The 18,872-nt window shown below is 38.9% G+C and overlaps 2 protein-coding genes across 5 annotated transcripts; both read left to right on the forward strand.

Annotated features, from left to right (window-relative positions):
- The first annotated feature begins 18 nt into the window (after nt 1-18).
- On the forward strand, nt 19-6,408 carry pld6 (phospholipase D family, member 6). 2 transcript variants are annotated; one of them, XM_008415620.2, is made up of 5 exons: nt 19-108; nt 1,426-1,604; nt 1,840-2,069; nt 3,989-4,256; nt 6,320-6,408. In XM_008415620.2, the coding sequence occupies exons 2-4, from the start codon at nt 1,426-1,428 to the stop codon at nt 4,213-4,215; spliced, it is 636 nt and encodes a 211-aa protein (XP_008413842.1). In that variant the 5' UTR covers nt 19-108; the 3' UTR covers nt 4,216-4,256; nt 6,320-6,408. The 2 variants fall into 2 exon arrangements, with proteins under 2 accessions (XP_008413842.1, XP_008413835.1); XM_008415613.2 differs by lacking the exon at nt 6,320-6,408 and having other exon boundaries at nt 3,989-4,991.
- Nucleotides 6,336-17,001, forward strand: rab3da (RAB3D, member RAS oncogene family, a). 3 transcript variants are annotated; one of them, XM_008415637.2, is made up of 5 exons: nt 6,336-6,472; nt 10,388-10,624; nt 13,709-13,827; nt 16,017-16,141; nt 16,285-17,001. In XM_008415637.2, the coding sequence occupies exons 2-5, from the start codon at nt 10,391-10,393 to the stop codon at nt 16,470-16,472; spliced, it is 666 nt and encodes a 221-aa protein (XP_008413859.1). In that variant the 5' UTR covers nt 6,336-6,472; nt 10,388-10,390; the 3' UTR covers nt 16,473-17,001. The 3 variants fall into 3 exon arrangements, with proteins under 3 accessions (XP_008413859.1, XP_008413852.1, XP_008413866.1); XM_008415630.2 differs by having other exon boundaries at nt 6,337-6,472; nt 10,391-10,624; XM_008415644.2 differs by lacking the exon at nt 6,336-6,472 and adding an exon at nt 10,300-10,321 and having other exon boundaries at nt 10,391-10,624.
- The last annotated feature ends 1,871 nt before the right edge of the window (nt 17,002-18,872 follow it).

Consider the following 18,872-nt stretch of genomic DNA (forward strand, 5'->3'; position numbering starts at 1 on the left):
TAGCGTTTACGTCACGATCTCCCATTGGCTGTCTGAGACGACAGTCACATCGATTGGCAGCACCTGACAAGTCTTTCTCCCGCATGGTGGCGACAGAAACTCTAGCAGGTTTGGTTTGTTTCTTGTTTTGACTTGAAACTGTTGCTAAACCCTTACTTGTTCCACAAGGTCTCCGTTTTTATAACTTTCCCGTCACACTGACCTTGCCATATTGCGCTGTTTAGAAACTTCCTGCTTTACCGTAATCAGTTTATCATTTAGCTTTTGTCAGCTAGCTTAGCTAACTGACAAATCAGTAATTGTGTTGTAAATACATTTAGCGTTCATCAAGGTGTTCTATATCAGCTGTGTTTCAATTATGCTGTTATAATAAGAACTAGTTTATTTAAATTATTAATGTTTAAATATGTATTTAAACTGCATAATAGTAGAGAAATAAAATATTAGAAAACCTTTGTGAGAAGATTCAAAGTCTTACAAAATGCTTACACCCTTAAACCTTCATAGTTGTTCATATTACAGCCACAAATGTCAATGTTTTAATGGGATTTTATGTGATTAAAATGGACAATGCAGTGTATGTTTGTGAATTATAAGGAAAAAATACAAATATTTAAATTGACAAGTCCCCTCAAGTCAGCCATTGCGATGACAACTTGTTGCAATTACAGCTGCAATTACTATAGAGCATATCTCTATGAGCTTTGCACATCTACAGACTGACATTTTTCTCTTCCTAATATAGCTCAAGCCAGTTAGATTTAATGGAAATTGTGTCTTTTCACATGTTCCCGCTTTGATTTATGTGTCTGGACTTTGATGTTGCCATTCTGATTCATGTGCTTTGTTCTAGACCATTTTACTGCCGCTCTGGTTGTTTGTTTAGGACCATTTTCCTGCTCAAAATTGAACCTCTGCCCGGTCTCAAGTCTTTTGCTGCCATGTTTTCAGCATCCGCACAGCATGATAATGCCACCGCTATTTTTCATCATTAGCATATTCAGGGTAATGTGCAGCGTCGGTTTTTCGCCACACATAGCAATTTTCTTGTTGACAAAAAAAGAAAAATCTGTTTCCTTATAACACACCATTATGCACTACTTTGCGTTGATTTACCACATAAAATCCCAATAAAATACACTCAATTTTTGGTTGTAACATGACAAAATGTGAAGGAAAAAAAAAAAGGTTTCCAACCACTGTGCTGTTAACTGAGAGAATCTTACTAAAAGGGCTCCTTTGTAATTCTTCTACAGAAGTACATTTGCAATTTCTACAGTTTATTCAACTATATTTGAAAATACTATTTGTAATGCACAGCAAAAAAAAAACAGTTATATTCTTATACCAGATGTTTGTTATCCTGATTAAAGAAGATTAATAGAAGATGACTGGACTTAACTGAATTTTTTTTATGTGAGTTAGATGTCACTGATGTGGAGTGTGAAGGTTGTTGGCCTGGGAGTGGTGGCCCTCTCTCTCAGTCTGGAGCTGCTTGGCTGGGTCTTTGGTCGCTGCAGGCGCAGAAGAACCCTCAACAAGGTCCTCTTCTTCCCCTCAAAGGTGTCTTGTGTGGAGCACCTGTTTAGCGAAAATTCTGCTTGGTAAGACCAACGTGACGAAATTAGTGTTATCTCACAAGCTGAACATATGAAGAATACATTAGATTTTCATAATTTACTCTCAACATTTGACTTTTTGAAGCCATTTTGGTGAATTTTAAGTTTTGAGAGTTTCACAGTTCTGAAAACCTATGTTGTCACGTCAGTGCATTTGCATGTAGCAGGAGATGTATGGATTAGCACAGGCCTCTGACTTGCTTCTTTGTTTCTGCTCCAGCTCATGTTTCTGTCCACTGCCACACGGTGTAGAGACGTCTTTCTCTTGTCTCCTCCGCCACATCCTCTCTGCCTCCTCCTCACTGGACCTGTGTGTTTTTTCTTTTTCAAACATGGATATGAGCAGAGCCGTGCTCCTGTTACACAGCAAGGGCGTAACTATCCGAGTCCTTAGTGACAAGGACTATTCTGCCATCACAGGTTCACAAATAGGAGTTCTTCGCAAGGCTGGTAAGAGAAACACTGTTTTTACACTCTTTTTTTTGTTTGTATTATGATCAAATTTATTTTCCATGTAGTAACTTATCCTTTAGAATTATTTGCTCAATTTATTTTGGTTTCCATTTCCGAATAAAAGCTAAAAATAAGTTGTATTTGTTAACTTTTCCATCCATCTGCCGGTCCTGTAGTTTTGCAAGTATCTTGTTGGAAGTGTGAACTCGGTAGCAAAAATCTTCTGGGAATTCACGTTTAACTTTTGTACTTGGAACAGGAAACTCGGCTTATTAGAATCTGGAAAGTTTGGAATTTTAACAAGAGATTTCTCTCGTAACCCCGATCAATAAAGTATGAATGTATACTTTACTTGATTAATATAAACTTAAGTGTATACAAATAGAATTGTCTTTTCTGTGCTTCAGTTTATTGTAAACTGTTGCTATAAAAATTGAAATGAATTGTGGCCAAGGGTCCTCCCACCACAAAATGTTAGAAATGTTGTGTATATAGAGTCATGACACCCTTGTAGAAACATTTTAGACGTATAATAAAAGGTTGCTCTGAACCTATTTAACACCATTATAGACACATTTAGTTGACGATACAGCAAGCATGACGCTAGTCTTACTCAATAACAGGAGCTCGCTCCAGGCTTTCAGACCTGAAGTATCATTGTCAGTAAGTCCCACATGATCTATAATGGCGAGCAGTGAGATAATGGGGGTGTTGGGGTTAGTTGAGGTTGCCTCTACAAGCCCTTCAATGACTCAGATTAATAGTGCTTTGAAGGATTTGTATCACATGTGTGACTCATGCTGTCTCACTCTGTCTCTCAGCCCCTTCTGCATTTAATAAATCACTGTCACTGCATATGGTCGGGTTAGAATTAAGTAAGTACAAAGCTGGCAACCAGACAGCAAATGTTATTAGGCAAAGTGTTTCTGAGTGTGTGTTTGTGTGTGCCTAAGTGAATGTTGAATGCAAACGTCAGGAAAATTAAGTTGGCTCGAGGAAAATTAAGCTCTTGTTCCATATTTTGTTTTGCAAAAGCTGTTTATTCTCGCTGAATGCCACTGGGTCCACCATAAGGTCATTCATTTTGCAGTAGCAGTTTGATTGAAGTAGTCTGGTGTTTGTCAAAATACAGTCATGACAAATAGAAAGTACAAACTCTTTACTATCTGGGGTTTTGGTATGAAATCTGCTCTTTGTGAATCAACACACTGCTGATTCCACACTTCTGGTATTGATAACACACAGAGGCCTTTTCAATGAAACTCAAACAGCAGAGCCTCATAAAGTTTGGTGGTAGAAGGGTAATGACTTGGGTTACTGTTGCAGCCAGAGAGCCATAAACTTCTCAGCGCACAAATATTCTAAAGCAGGGAAGCAGCAAGTGCAGTTTATCTTTAAAAAGCTTGATCTACTGATTAGGATTTTTGAACAATACTGATTTCTTTTTAACCATCCCGCAGTCCTAAGAGAAAGGGTCCATTGGACTTGTTAATTTTCAGACCTTTCCGAAGGTACATGCGAGTAGTGGACGAATTTGGTTTTAAATGGAAATGTCAGCCAATCAGAGATCTTCCAAATTTACGAAAATTTAGTCCAATCGAGCTGAATTTGATTTGAATTCAACCCATTCAGATTTTAGTTGTGTTTTTTGTGTTTGGTCTTTTCTAAGGGCTTGCAGATATATACTACGTGTGCTACTATTAACTACGTGGTTAACATTAAAGTATAGGTTTATGTGGAATAATTGATACAATAATTGAGTAATCAAAAAAACTGCACAGCCAATCTCAATGACTGAAAACACAAATCCAAACTGTCACAACTGTACATCACAACTGTGCATGTGACGAATGCAAATATGAAAGGTTTCCCTCACGTTCCGTGGCTTTCTCCCTTGTCCAACATTCTCGCCGTAGGCGTCTGCGTGCGATGTGACGCTGGCTCTGTGCACATGCACCACAAGTTTGCAGTGGTGGATGGCCGCCTGCTCATCACCGGCTCCCTCAACTGGACGCTGACAGCAGTGCAGAGCAACATGGAGAACATCATCATCACGGAGGAGGCAAAGTTGGTTCAACCCTTCATCAAGGAGTTCAACCAGATATGGGCGCTTAATGATCCAGCCCTATCCTATAAGCGCTAATAAGTGATTAGCCGTGATGTTTCACTGACAGATGGAGATGTGTGAGCAAAATTTGTTTATTCAGCTTACCCTGTAGATCTTTTCTTGGTGTGTTTACTTTTAAGTTCACTGAGTCAAGTTCATTTTAACTCGGTCAAGTTAAAATGATTTTGAGAAACTCTGAAGGGAATTAGACTCATTCAGTCAGCATTTACTTTACAGTTTGTTGTGGATTGTTTTAGTATTTTTTTTTTTTTGTTGTCGCTGAAAAACAATTCAGTTTAGGTATTAACCAATGGACTAGTTTACAGATGGTGTTCCAGTATTCTAAAACAATGTTTTCACCAATAAACTGAATCCCTATTGTTTCAATATAGATAAATATATGCTGTTGATTTAACTACAATTTTTTTTATACTTTTATACCATGTCACACGTTTAATTTTTTCTTAGCTCTTGGATCTGACAATCTAAGAGCTGAGGTTTTTTATGTGATAGCATTCTGCTGTATATTTAATACAACTGTGGATACTAGTTGGTTTATTGTTTTTATGGAAACCTTCATATATGTTCAGCACTGAGTTGCGCTGGCTGTAAAAAATGTACGTTTATTGTGTTTTGACTGGAGGCTCGGTGCAGCAGTCTTGCATCATTTTTCTACCAGGTGCAGTTGATTTTTTTGCTGTCGCTGTAACGTGTTTTATGTTGTTCCGAATTGTTTGTGTGCACCATTGCTCGTGGATTTTCAATGTGTAGAGGGGACCTTGTTTAAACATGAAACATTTGACTTTTCCTGACTCTGCTTGTCCTCACTCAGCCAACACTTTAAAGAAAGAAAGAATCTGCTTGTCCTACTTTTTGTATTTTAAAGATCATGTCTTAAATATTGACATCCTTGCAGCGGTAATTTTCTAAAACCACTGCTCTGTCAGGCTCCGTCGGCTTAACAGAAAGGTCATGGGTGTGGGTAAAGGTTGCTGCTCAACAATGTTGAAGTTTACTAAATGTCATGTACCAAGAGAGCACCTTCAAAACAAATGTTGACCACATATGTCGATGACAATGACTGAAAATGTGGATTTTTCTTCCATTCTTTAGTGTGGCTTGATTTTATCTTGGATTTGGATTACAGTTAATAAGAAATGTTATAATAGTGGATTCACCCAAAAATACTTGACTCAGACCATAAATGGTATACTGTAGTGAAAAAAGAACCTCCCATATGCTGCTGTTAAAACAGAAAATAAAAAAAAATAAAAAAAATGCCACTTATTTACAATAAGAAGTAGTTCTCAGAGCTTGACATATCCACTTGAATATTTATTTAATTTGGGGTTCCCCTGGAGCAGCTGGAAGAAGTGGCTGGGGAGAGGGAAGTCTGGGCCTCCCCTCTGAAGCTGCTGCCCCCGCGACCCGACCCTGGATAAGCGACAGAAAATGGATATTCGTTTAATAAACTACTGATATATTTCTTTAAAATTGCTGTTGATCAATAACAAAAAAAATTATATTTTATCTGTTTTATGAACTGCAGCACCTTTGGACTTCCATGGAGAGTAGGCCAGTTTAACTGGACATGTGCTGATTCAGCAACTTTGGACACTCCATATGGTTGCTGACTAAAAAGAGCTTCCTAACCCTTTACCTGCTTTCTTTCAAGCAGTAGGCAAAGAGGACAAACATAACAGTTGACCTATACAGTGATGGGTATAGTTATATTTACTTGAGCAACCTTTTATATATAAAAAAAACCTTTTAGAAATAGTTTTACTACACTGTGCTTTCTTTTACTTGAGTGATATTATACTTCTTATCCAAGTATAATTTTGGGGTGGTCTACCCAGATCTGGAGCTATCTGGTATCCTTTTGTTCCCTTCTCTTCAGGCGTGGCCCACCTACCTTTTAGACATAACTTGGATCTCAATTTATAGCAAGATATTTTTCTCTGAAGAACAGAGACAAATTTGGAAAACGTGTGTGTGATGTTAAGATATGTGCAGTTTTTCATTCGTAGAAAACATTTGTTATCCTCTTTGATCAAGCCTTTTATTTTTGTGAGCTCCAACCGGAAGTGTTTCTTCTCTTTTTTTTTTTTTTCTTTGTCTAACTTGACACGTTACACAGTGGATGCCCCAGTGTCAGGCACAGGCACCGGGGTGGCGATCCGGGAGGCGAGCACCTGAGCTGGAGCGGCCGATAGCAGCACGCAACTTTCGGCTCTCGGGTGGCGGCTTGTGGAGAAGGACGGAGAAGTGCAGATCATAAACGACATCCAAGGTAAAGTTGCGTTCACGTGTGTTTCAGCGAGTCGGGGATGCAGTCGAGGTGTTTTGTTGTTTGTTTTTGTAGTGCTACCATACCATATGGTGCTCTGTTGCAGCCAGACTAGATGAAGCATAGCCACGAGACGTGTTTCGACTTAATGATAACTTTTTGCGGATTTAACTTGTAGAAAATCGGGGACATTTGTAGTCGTTTAAAAGTTAGAAAGTGGGATAAGTTGCTCTCGTTAGAGCAGTTTCTTTAGATTTACCATCTAAAGCGGCTTCGGTGTGGCATGTTTGCTTTCATGCGGAAAGACTTGCCTTCTTTGTACTAAACTAACTGCAAAAACCGTCCTTCCAACAGTTTGCTGCTCATTGATGTGTAGGCGCATGCGTGGGCACGGGGTGTTTTGCTGAGTGTGTGTGCGCAGCAGCAGCAGCACGCTGCCCATCCGCCTCCTCCAGGATCTTGGAAGTGGTAATGCTGAGCTGGTCTCCAGAGATCCCATCAGCAGCCAGCCAGGGAGGAGCACTAGCATCCTGTTCCTCTGGGACGAAGGAGGGGGTGGGCTGCTGATGAATGGATGGTTCAGCCTCATTATGATGCAGAGGGATGAGGGGAGGAGAGAGTGGGTGAGATATGGGTGGCTTATGACAAGGAGGGGATGCATAGATGGATGAATATGGCCAAGTTAAGGGAGATGGATGACAGTGGGTGTGTGTTTGTGTATAGGTTTGAGTGGGAATGTCAGTGGGTGATGGATGAAATGCACACAGAGGTTAAGAGGATGTGTTGCCCACAGCACACCACTCAGTGCCTACAGATGCTATAAGTTTATGTGGTGACTTCATGTGACAAATGGACGGAGGGAGCGGCGGGTGACTGATAATGAGAGGTACTGTGGAGGGAGCACGCCCTGGATGTGATTTACAGCCCAGTGATGATCTCTCAGAAAGGAAAAGCAGGAAGACAGACAGACATTTATTCCACCAGTCATTAACTTTGCCCGTATCGAGTCGGTCCAAAGCCGCAAAGTGGGCACTGCCAAACAAGACTTGTTACTCGCATCCAAAAAAAAAAAAAAAAAACTTCTCAGAGAGCTCTTCCTCAATGCACAGACTTTCAAATGTCCAGTGTTTCTTGGCAAATCTCTGTTTTTTGGTAATGCTTTGGAACTGCAGATATAAAAGTTTGCAATTCCAGTCATTTTTTTTAGAGAAAATCAGCTTGTGTAGGCAATTTTCTTCTTGATAGGCTTTGACCGGTGAGCTATTTGTTGGAAACTGAAAACTCTGATGTCATTCTGATCAATGAGCATATTTTACGAAAGTTACTTCCAGGGGGCGCTGACCACAACTGACTTTATCTCTCCTCTTAAAGGGAGGGTATTATGTTCAAGATTGCCTAAATGCTTGCTATCACAAAGCTCCTCCTTGGAGCTGCAGTACCCAGCTGAGCTGAGCACTTCCCTGCTCAGCTCCATCAGACTAGCAGCAGCAGCACTAGAAAACACCTGGTGGAACTGTGAGTCTGCTGAGCTCAGCGTACAAACTGCTTCTCGGTCTAGCTCTAAGAGCAGCTGTTAACGGTATAATGAGAAGCATTGTCGTGGTGATGTGCTAAAGCGGAGTGTCGGTAAGAGTAGGAGCTTCTTAAAGAGACAGAGGCCAATTTCAAGGCATCAAATTGTAAAGTCATTTTTTTAAAAGTTTGATTCATGCAGCATTTTTTATACTAACTGAAAGTAGCATAGTTACTTGGTCATTCTATGAAATGGGAAAATACATACTACCCCTTTAACTTACTAATGAGGTCGCAAAGAAGGTTGGCTTTAAATTTTTCTAAATATTGTTCCTACATTTTGTCATTGTGTTTTTAAAAAGAAACTTTTTGGGCGTGTCATAAATTTAAATCAGTGCGTCTTTGACAGTTAATATTTAAAATATATTTTGAAAAAGTAAAAAACAAAAAATGTGTTTGATTATTTATTAAAGAGCCAGAAGCTGCATCACAATGTATGAGTGAGAAAGAATGACACAGCTCTGCTGCAGAAACAAGCTGTTCCTATTGGATAAACCTGAATGTATAACCTCAAAAACTCCTCAGCTTTTGATCTGCTGACATGTGGCTCAGTGGAAAATGGTTTTTTTCAGTACTCCCATAGTTTTTGGGATTCCTCTGGCTTATTTTTCTCCCATTGACAATGGAAATGTGAGACTTTTAGTAGTTTTTCTCCTAAATGTTATGTCATGTTTAGTATTTCTATACAGCAAAATACCATGATAATTTAATGCTGTTATTTTACTGCTATGCTTACAGTGTGCTTTTGTCTTCTTTTTTTTTAGAAAACTATTAACGATGTTCCTTCAGATTTTCTGAAGATCTCTCAAAGTTTTTCTTTTAACACTCGCTCCAGTTTCTCCCATTTTTACACCAGTATAACATCTTTTCTAGAGGAGTTTTTTGCACTATGGATCCCTTACACATTACAACGCCACAGAGAGATGATCCAGTGTTGTCTACGCATAACTGACAGCCAGTCAGATAGGCTATCTTAAAAGGATCTTTTTCACTAACGACCTGTCTCAGTTTGCTCCAATTGCTTTAGCTAAATCTGGAAAAATACCAAAGAACAGTTGGGTAGATATGAAACGCCTTCTTGCCACCAGCAAGGTGATTCTCAAATAGAAGATTGCCGAAACCTCAGCGCACAACATATCAGCTATAAAGGATAACGAATCAAGACTTTTAAGGACATTTTCACAATTCTTGTCTTTTCTTTATGGAGCAAATCTGGATCTAGATCCAGCTGTTGTCATTAATAAATGACTAGTTTCTCTGTTCTTCCTAAAGAAAGGCATCCTCACAGCATGATGCTGCCACCCCCAGGTTTTAATTTGGGGATGGTGTGAACATGCTGTTTTTCATATAGAAGAAAATGTTTCATGTTAGTTTCATTTGACCAGAGCACATGTTTGCTGTGACAAACTGCAAATGAGATTTCTTACAGCTTTAAAAAAAAAAAAAAAAAAAAAAGCTTTTTCCTGGCACTGTTCAATGAAGGCCAAATTTGTGGAGCGCACGTCTCCTTTCACCAGCAATCCTCAATCCACTTGAGTTGTTGATTGCTGGAGATCCTTCAGAGTTAGCATGGGTCTCTTTGCAGCTGCACTTATTAATGATCCTTTTATCTGACCGGTGAGTTCAGGTTCACAGCAACATCTTGGTAGGTTTATAGTTGAGCAGTGTCATTTTTTTAGATTAAACGGAGCTCTGTGAAATGTTAGATGTGTTTTTTTTTTTCCATGATCTCAGAAGGGTAGGGAAATGTATATAATATCTTTAAATATCTGTTATTGGCTCTAAAGGCAATAGTAATTTTTAGTATCGATATTAGGTCAAATGTCTACATTGGTGCATTCCTAATACAAATGCCGTCTTCTCTTTTCAGATTTTATTTTATATAAAAGCAAAAAAAACACAAAAAAAACAGTATTTTACTCTTACTCACCAACTGCAATTTGTGTCGCTCTATTACATTAAATTCTGCCAAAACATGCCAAAATCTGTCTTTTATGTGACAAAAATTTCCAAAAAGGTAAAAAAAAAAATGGGAACAAAGGCTTTCAGAGTAATTAATAAGGCAAGTAGCTGACAGGTGCTGCCAATTAAAAGCACTTGATTACCTGATCATCAGCAGGTTTGAGCCCCGCTAGGTAAGACGTTTTGACAGCTTGTGGTGCAAAAACAAACGGTGCAGCAGCTGAAAATTTTTTCTCATTTCAGCCGTCTTGCAGAGAGTTGTGTAAGTGTTGATTAGGGCTTGTTTTGCAGCTGACGAGCCATGGAAACTTAACCAAGGTGACCATGAACATATCTGTATCCTGCTGGCAAATGTGGGATTGTCCTCATTTTGCTGTCGTTCAGCAGATGGCGCTAGCCCGGGACCCCGGGGTCGGCCAGGAGCAGGGGGACGCGGCCGACCAGAACTTTGACTACATGTTCAAGGTGCTGATCATCGGCAACAGCAGCGTGGGAAAGACCTCCTTCCTGTTTCGCTATGCAGACGACTCCTTCACCTCGGCGTTTGTGAGCACAGTGGGCATCGACTTTAAAGTCAAGACAATTTACAGGAACGACAAGAGGGTCAAGCTCCAGATCTGGGTGAGATGATGAAGTAAAGGCCCTAGAAATTGCCTTTGGTTATCAGTTGCCTGTTATGTGTTAGAAGGAATAGTAGGACGACTCATTTTAACGTGCAAAAAAAAAATTACACATCCATTTTGCTACATTTTTAATTTCTTTCTCCTTTTCAATGCTTCACCTCCTTGTCGATCCCTTCATACTATTTACAAAACCAGGTGCAGAAGCTCTTGAGTAACTGCACGAAGAAACGACAAATAAATGTTTATTTTTTTCCTCTTCAAGTTTGAAGAGGATTTGATTCAAACTATTTCAAATTAATTAAATGTTGGAACACCAAATCCCGTTTTACATTGTTTCATTTCAAGGGAAAGTGTTTTTTTTTTCTTTTTTCTTCCCTGCAGAAATTAAAAAGAAAAATTCAAATAGAGACTGAACACTGCTTTTTATTAGATGTGTTGTGAAAACATTTATTCAGCAGTGTTTCTAAAATATCTCATCCAAGCAAAAACGCAGAATGCAAACCTAAAGTACATCAACTAAAACATGTACGAAGCTGATGCACTGACATTAGAGGTAAGAGTCAAAACTCAACAAAACAAGAATGCTGCTTCAAGATTTTGACATGCTAGAAACGGTTTCAGGAAAAAATATTGGTTTTCCTGGGGAATGTTTCTCTTGGTTTTTTCCCCTCCTGTTGCATTCACTTCAGTTTTAGTTCTGAGAAAAAGTGAACAACTTTATTTTAACAACGTGTACGGATGGGTTTTTATATAGACAGTGACACAAATTTTGTGGTCTAGTTTATACTGTCAAAGCAGTATTATTTAATTTTTCTTTTTTTGGGGGGGGTAATTTTCATTTTTGCAAAGCTTTGTAGATATGTTACTCAATTTCTCTTTATGAACTATAATATAACAAGGTATAAAAATACAGCATACAAGATAAAATAATGTTTTTCCTAGTCCTCCTGCTGCGAATCCTCATTAAAGATTTACATTCAGGGCAGAGGCGTCGTCACCTGCTGAGCGAGAGAGCATTTGCTGTAATGGGGGAGTTTTCTGTCATTTTAAAACAAAATGATTATGGAGTTAATGTGACAAATTCTATTTTATTAGAATTGGGCGCGACTAATAGTACTAAACACTTCAACTCTTCCCTAGAAAATGTAGATCTTTGTCAAAACTGAGTTTTCCAGCATGATCCCTAACAGAGACTGAAAGCTGAAAAGGGTAACAAAGAGCACCTTTTTCTTCTTCCCGTCTCTTTGCTGTTTCTCGTTTTTTTTTTTTTTCCTGCCAGAGTGAACTGTGGACATGCTGTGGAAAACAGTATCTTTTTATTTAATAGCTTCTCAAATATCAATGCTTCCTCTGAATTGATTTTAAACACTGTACTAACACTGAAAATGGCTAACTAAAGCCTTCTTCACCCAGTTACAAGCTCTGCACTGAAGAGTGTTGTAACTGCGCTCGGCATTGTGACACAGGTTGGCCCATGTATAAAGCGCGTCGAACAGCCGATCCCTATGGCGCCATCCTGGACCCCCTTCAGTTGTGCTTGCGACAAGCAGGTTTGACGTCCTGGCGCGTCACTTTTGTCACCGCACTACCAAATTGCCGCCTTTAAGGTTTGGGTTTAACCCCGCCTGGCCAGACAGAGTTTAATTAATTAACTCCCGAATAAACCGGACAATATTGCAGCTTACTGAGCCGCACCGACCCGGTAGCTTGACAAATTAAAGCGCAACTGTGCCATTTTCTACCAGTTTGTACCTTTGATGGCAAGTGGGCATTGACAAGTTTGAGGCAGTGAGGGCATTTTGTAGCGAGGTTCTCAAACAACATAAAAGAAGAATGACAGTTTAATGACTATAGTGGATTTGTTTGGATCATTTTGTGAAGAGACTTGGATCCTGCAGGTAGTAACTGGAAATATTAAACCAATATTTTATTCTCTGTCTAGAAGTGCTTTCCAGGCCCAGCCAAACATTTCTCCATTTTTCTTCAGTTCTGTGTCTCTTTGCCTTTTCTTTTCTGTAGATAAGGGTAAACTACATCTATGACAAATGAACATCAGGTGATGTACTTGATTACTTCATCATCATTTCTTTATATGCATCAAGTGCATGTCAAGCAATTCCACTGTCTCCTAGTGTTAGATTAATTCTTCAATATTGTTGAGCTTTTATATGAATTGCCAAAAAAAAAACTATTCCTGAAGTCTGGACTCTGAATTTATTTTTGCAATTATGCTGCCCATTAAAACATTGCTGTCTACATTAGAAAGAGATTATTTTACATGTTTGGTGTATATTTTACTGTGTAAATGTGCATTTCATGTTCACATTAGGCTAAGCAATGAGCCCTGAAAGAACAGCTGCGGCTTGGATTCTCAGAAAGCGTTTTTTTTTCTTCTTATTTATGACATAAAAATATCTTGTTTAAAAGACAACAAGATTGTCAGTCTCTGTGTCAGCAAAACGGGACACAAAAAGCAGCTGTCTCTGGAGTGTCAAAACTGTAATTTACTTGAGATAATTAATGGCACTTACCTGTGGGTGAGAAGTTTTTCTTTTTTTTATTCGTCAGTCTCTGCAGACGGAATAGCAGAACAAGTAGAGCTTCCCATTGTTTGCCCTCTTGTGTGTCGCTGCCTGTCATGAATTTAAAGTAATTTCTCGCGCTCCAGAGCTAATGACAGTTGATGTTTAACATTGTCCCCAGACGGCAGGCTTCATGAAAGATGCATGGGTTTGAGCTGCCGGAGCCCAATGTGCTTACTGCGCAGACTGACACCGGGGACAGATCTATTACTGAATGCTAGCGGAAGGCAAGGACTCCCGTCTGATAACTGCGCTAAATCTTCTGTTCTGGGTGTTATACTTTCCTCTGACAAAAGGAAAGTTCAGCAGAAATAACGCTTTTTGCAGCAGTGACGCAACACCAAATCAATATCCAAACTTTTATTTACCAGCTAACCGTTGTTTTCTGTGTCGCTTTTATTGTATTTTTGTCCTGAAATCAGAGGGATGCGATGGTGCGATTGTTGGTATTTTATTTAAATGAAATTCTCGATTCTTACCAATAAACCCTGTGTTTGCAGGACACGGCGGGTCAGGAGCGCTACAGGACCATCACCACAGCGTACTACAGGGGAGCCATGGGATTCCTGCTCATGTATGACATCACGAGCCAGGAGTCCTTCTGTGCCGTTCAGGACTGGTAAGGACTTCTTTCCGGGATAGTTAGATTTTTCTTAATTTTTTTAAATTGACAGGTAAAACCCCTGTTTTAGCTGAATTTAACGATATAAAACAACTCAAACCAGCCATGTTTCTAGCCAAAAGAAACAATACTAACACACTATACTTTCACATGAGACCACAGCATTTTATTGCCGATCTATGTTTTTGCGTCCACCTGAATAATGTGTAGTTGCGCCACTGGGTACATTAGTTTCTGCTGATGAACATGTTTTTCAAGTTAGATGACCTTTGGGATAATTAATTTCTTTGCTTTGCACACACACCTTTTGTACCTTTATGTACGACATGTATCACGCAAATTGACGTTAAGTGAAATGCATCTCAAAAATTAAAGTTCAGTTATTTTATTTTTTTTAAATTGATGTTTATAACTCGTTGAAATTATGCCACGTTAACAATACCAAGAGAGAAATCGACCGAGTAATAATTTTCATTAAAAAAAAATAAATAAAAAAACAATCTTGAAACAAACACCTGCTTGTATTGACATTAATAACAACATGCTTATTGGTGCAGGTGCAAGGCTCCCAATAATGCCTGGACACCAGAGTTTATGTTCCATGCTAGACTGATAAATGATTACAGCTGCTCAGCTGCTGCTGTTTGGAAATGCTCCTGTTGTTTTTGGCGAGTGAAAAGCAGTTCGACAGGCAGCTATAATGCATACAAAATCTGGTTTGAAATGTTATTTCCAGATGAACAGATGGAAAAAGATGGAAACCTACAGTTTTTCTATAACTTTATAAATCAACCAGCTGTAACTGAGTTTGCACAGATGTGCAGAAGTACCCTGTATTTCCACCCTACCAAGGAAATTCAGCTCCACTGTCACTGATAACTCACCTTCTGCTAACTTATCTCAAAAGTCTTCTAATCTCATTAATTTAGAACGTAGGGTTGTTATAAATTGAAGACCAATAATAGTCTAAAGCTAAAACAGCGACTCTTTGATTAACCCCATGCCTTCTAAAAAAAAAAAAAAGTGAAACGACTGTTCACAGTTAACTCATCCTAGTTGATGTCAAATTGTGCTAAAAATAGCAATAGAAATTTATTGTACACAAATTAGTGTGATTAAATGGAGCTAAAAATCACAACATGTCTCGTTATGTTCTGAGTTACCGGCAGCTTAGGTTGTTAGATTTTTTAACTTTTACTTCAGTCCCCAATTCTGTTGGCCCCTTGTAATTGTCCAAAGGTATTTTTAAGGAAACTAATGAAATGTTTCAAAATGAACACATCCCTGTATGTTTATGAACATAACTTGTTAGCATTTGCCCACTTAAATCCGGTTACAATCACTCATTTTATGTTCGGTTTATAACGAGTCTTCTTGGGATGTCAGATTTTGGGTATGGAAAATAAATAAATTAGTAACACCCACATATGTTTTACAGATGTGTAAAAATAAGATTTGATTTTAAATGGACAGAGGAAACAAAACAAAGGATGTTTGTTTTGGATGTTTGTTTCATTCCCACTGTTAAATACAGTGGAGGTTCTGTGATGCTGTGGGACCGTTTTTCTTCCAAAGCCCTTGGAAACCTGCAGCAGATCATAGCATTGCAAACTCTTTAAAATACCAGCAGATTAAAATAAAAAACAAACTGACTGACATTTCCAGAACACTGAAAATGTTTTGACAGACAAAAACTTCTTTTTTTCATTGCCTAAATCCTTTTGAGAAACACTACGGGCATAGAGGAAGGGTCAAAGGTCAATTTCTCTGCACGCTCCAACCTTGTAAAATGCTACAAAAGACTATGATGATTTCTTAGTAACAGTACTTTGTATTAACATCACAGGTACCAACAATGGTGACACTGATGACTTTAAATGAATTAACAAATTTATTTTCAGACTTTTTATACATAAATGCCAATATATGTCTGCAGTAACTTTTCCTTCTAGCTGGTGTTAAATTAATTTTAAGGTAGGTGAAGCAGATATCGGTGCAAGTGCTATTAAATTGGGCCTTACTTCCTAAATAAATGATTAGCGACCCTTAGTTACTCTGTTCATTGGCAGATTTAAATAGTTCTCAAATAAAACCACATTGTCTCATTGTTTGAAATCCGCTTTTCTTGAGTGTCCATGTTGGGTCAGCAGTAGAATAATTGTGAAAATGTTCTGGCTGTTTCCCAGGGCAACCCAGATCAAGACCTACTCCTGGGACAGCGCTCAGGTCGTGATGGTGGGCAACAAGCTGGACTTGGAAGACGACAGACAAGTCCCCAAAGCAGATGCCCAAAGAGTGGCTACAGAGCTTGGTAATAACACACACACACACGCAAACATGCGCGCACACACACGTTGTATTTGTTTTTATCTAATCTTGCAAGAGCACTCAGATCACCCGTCTGTCGCTTGATGAGTTTTGATTCATCGCCCCTTTGTCTTTATTTGTCCACAGGTTTTCAGTTCTTCGAAGCCAGCGCCAAAGACAACATCAACGTGAAGCAGGTCTTCGACAAGCTGGTGGACCTTATCTGTGAGAAGATGAACGAGAGTGTCAACGGTTACACCAGCCAGCCAGTCACTCAGAAGGGGGACACCTTGAAGGATAAGCCTGACACGAGTCAGAGAGGCTGTGCTTGCTGATAGCCGATCGGCGCTAACAGGAGCAGTCCTCTCGACCGGTTCCACTTCACACACCCAAGCAGATGAACTTCACTGGATTTTTCTCCTCCTCCTTGAGGCGGTTCGAGAGATCCCTCATAATTTCCTCAGACTGTTATCCAATAAAGCCAAAGAGCTTCCTCTCTGCCTTTGTTCATAACATCCCTGCTTTAACAGTTTCCTGTAGGTGACGGCACCTGTTGCAGTGGAGGAAGCGAACCAGATCAGCATGGATTTAGTTGTGTTGCGTTGCCCTCCTGTGGCCGTTTTGTGTAAATGCATCACTGAAAAGCCCCAACATTCCTGAAAGTTGAGGTCAAACTTGTATATGGATGTCATTATAACAGGTGTGCTCGTTGTGTAAAAAGCATGTAACTCTTTGCTTTGAAAAGATGCCATCATCTGCCTCTAACTTATTTTTGTCATGTGTGTTTAATAATTTCCACTCTACTGTTTCATTTGTCGGGTTTGTAGCCTCCTAAAGTTGACATTAAAAAAATCTATCTGTGCATCATGTCTTAGTTTTACTTTTGTGAAGTACTGCCATACTTTTTGTCAACAGGAAAGTGGCTAAAATGATCTGAAATAGTTTAAAATTGACCCCCAAACCAGGGAAAAAAATATATTCTGAAGCTGCTAGTTGTCTAAGAAGACCTTGTAATGCATAGAGAAATTACGCAACATTTTCTGAACTGATGCTGTACATTAAGAATAAATAAAATTACTAAATAAGTGCAAACGGGTGTAAAACTGGTCGACGGCACAACTCGTAAATGATTCATGCTGTGGTGAACAACAGTGTGAAAACATAAGTGTTCAAAACAAATGTAAGAAAAGACAGTGAAGGAACCTGTACTACATTGAAACTAGTTTTTTTTAACAACCAACGGCAAAAACCCAGTCGCCTCTGAACTTCAGTAATGTCTTTGGAACAATCTAGAGCAGCTGGTCTGCTGACGTTGGAGACCTTGAAGCACATCTAAAAACAAAGCAACAGATTTTAAAATGAGCTTTGTAGTACGCAGGAAGCTAGTACAGAGCAGGACAGAAGGGACGTGTGACTGACCTGCCTTTTGGACAAGCTGAAGACAAGAGAGGAAATCCTTTCTGTCACCAAAATACAATGTGTGAATAAAAGCATAAATCATGTTTTCAAAATTTTGTCTGTAGATTTTAGCAATTGAGATTTTTTTTCTTTACTACAGATTTGACTTTTGTGTCAAATTTAAAGTCATTTAATTTCACTTCCAGATTAGTGACAGTGAGACTTAAAGGTTTTCTTCCAAAATCAATCTGTATTAATCTCCCTCCATCTTTTCTTTACGTCTAGTCAGACTTCTTGCCCCAGCTTAAGAAAAGCATCATGGTGTGTTCAAGGAGATTTACAGTGTTAGATTTCCACCACGCAGCATGAGATTTAATACTGGCCTCATCTGAGCAGAGCTCCTTCTTCCACGTGTTTGCCGTGTCCTCTACATGTCTTGTGATAAACTGTAAACACCATCTCTTTTGACTTTCTCTCAACAATGGCTTTCTCCGACATGTTCTTCTTTAAAGGCCATGTGTGTTAAATACAGGTTTGCATTTGTTTGAACAATACTCCACTAGATGCTCTTAGCTTGGGCCAATGTTTTATGACATAACTTTGCTCTGAACGTCTCCAGAACTTTGTGGTCTTCATGATCAAAACTCTGAGGCCTTCACAGAACAGCCACGTTTATACAGGGATGAAATTATTGACAGTCAGACTCCGTTCAGGTGATTTCTGAAGACGGTGGATTTCTCTAGATTTCATTTAGAGCTATCAGAGCAAATATGAACGTACGTCACACATTTCAGATTTTTATTTTGTGATAAATTTTCCTTCCACTTCACAATTGCATATTGTCTTATTTGTTTTAGTTTGAGGCATTTTACCAACACTAAACGTGTTCGGTCAAACAGTCGTAAGCGTTATACTTCTGTGAGATATCTCGGTCTCATTTCTCCACTTTGTTCACTGCTCTGGTTGCAGTTTCATTTATCGTTTATCTTTGCGTGAAATAAAACAATCAATCGAGCCCTTCATTTATTACCAAATGTTTCCATGACGTATCCACATCACTAATTAACTTCTGATAAAACAAGTTGTCAAGTCATATGACTTTTTCCTAAAGGGTCTCTAGTTTTCATTCATTGGAGTTTATGTCAACATTAAGTTTTAAGTCGAAATCAAGTTGTCTTAAATGTTAGAGTTGCTCAACATGCTGTTTGAAGTTAGTTTGATCATAAAAGCATATTGAGGATGGACTTTGGTCCATCCTCAATCTTTGTCATCCTATCAGATTAAAAACATTTCCTGATGACATATAGGGCACGAACTCCAGCTTACGTGTGTCCGTG

The sequence above is a fragment of the Poecilia reticulata genome, linkage group LG1 (assembly GCF_000633615.1).
Source record: "Poecilia reticulata strain Guanapo linkage group LG1, Guppy_female_1.0+MT, whole genome shotgun sequence".
Taxonomy (NCBI): domain Eukaryota; kingdom Metazoa; phylum Chordata; class Actinopteri; order Cyprinodontiformes; family Poeciliidae; genus Poecilia; species Poecilia reticulata.

What these genes read in the sequence shown, in the direction of transcription:
- pld6 (XM_008415620.2), top strand. Translation starts at nt 1,426, where the DNA reads ATGTCACTGATGTGGAGTGTGAAGGTTGTTGGCCTGGGAGTGGTGGCC. An exon ending in TTTAGCGAAAATTCTGCTTG is followed by an intron (nt 1,605 to 1,839) that starts GTAAGACCAACG and finishes TTTCTGCTCCAG; the next exon opens with CTCATGTTTCTGTCCACTGC. An exon ending in AGGAGTTCTTCGCAAGGCTG is followed by an intron (nt 2,070 to 3,988) that starts GTAAGAGAAACA and finishes TTCTCGCCGTAG; the next exon opens with GCGTCTGCGTGCGATGTGAC.
- rab3da (XM_008415637.2), top strand. Translation starts at nt 10,391, where the DNA reads ATGGCGCTAGCCCGGGACCCCGGGGTCGGCCAGGAGCAGGGGGACGCG. An exon ending in GGGTCAAGCTCCAGATCTGG is followed by an intron (nt 10,625 to 13,708) that starts GTGAGATGATGA and finishes CTGTGTTTGCAG; the next exon opens with GACACGGCGGGTCAGGAGCG. An exon ending in AAGAGTGGCTACAGAGCTTG is followed by an intron (nt 16,142 to 16,284) that starts GTAATAACACAC and finishes ATTTGTCCACAG; the next exon opens with GTTTTCAGTTCTTCGAAGCC.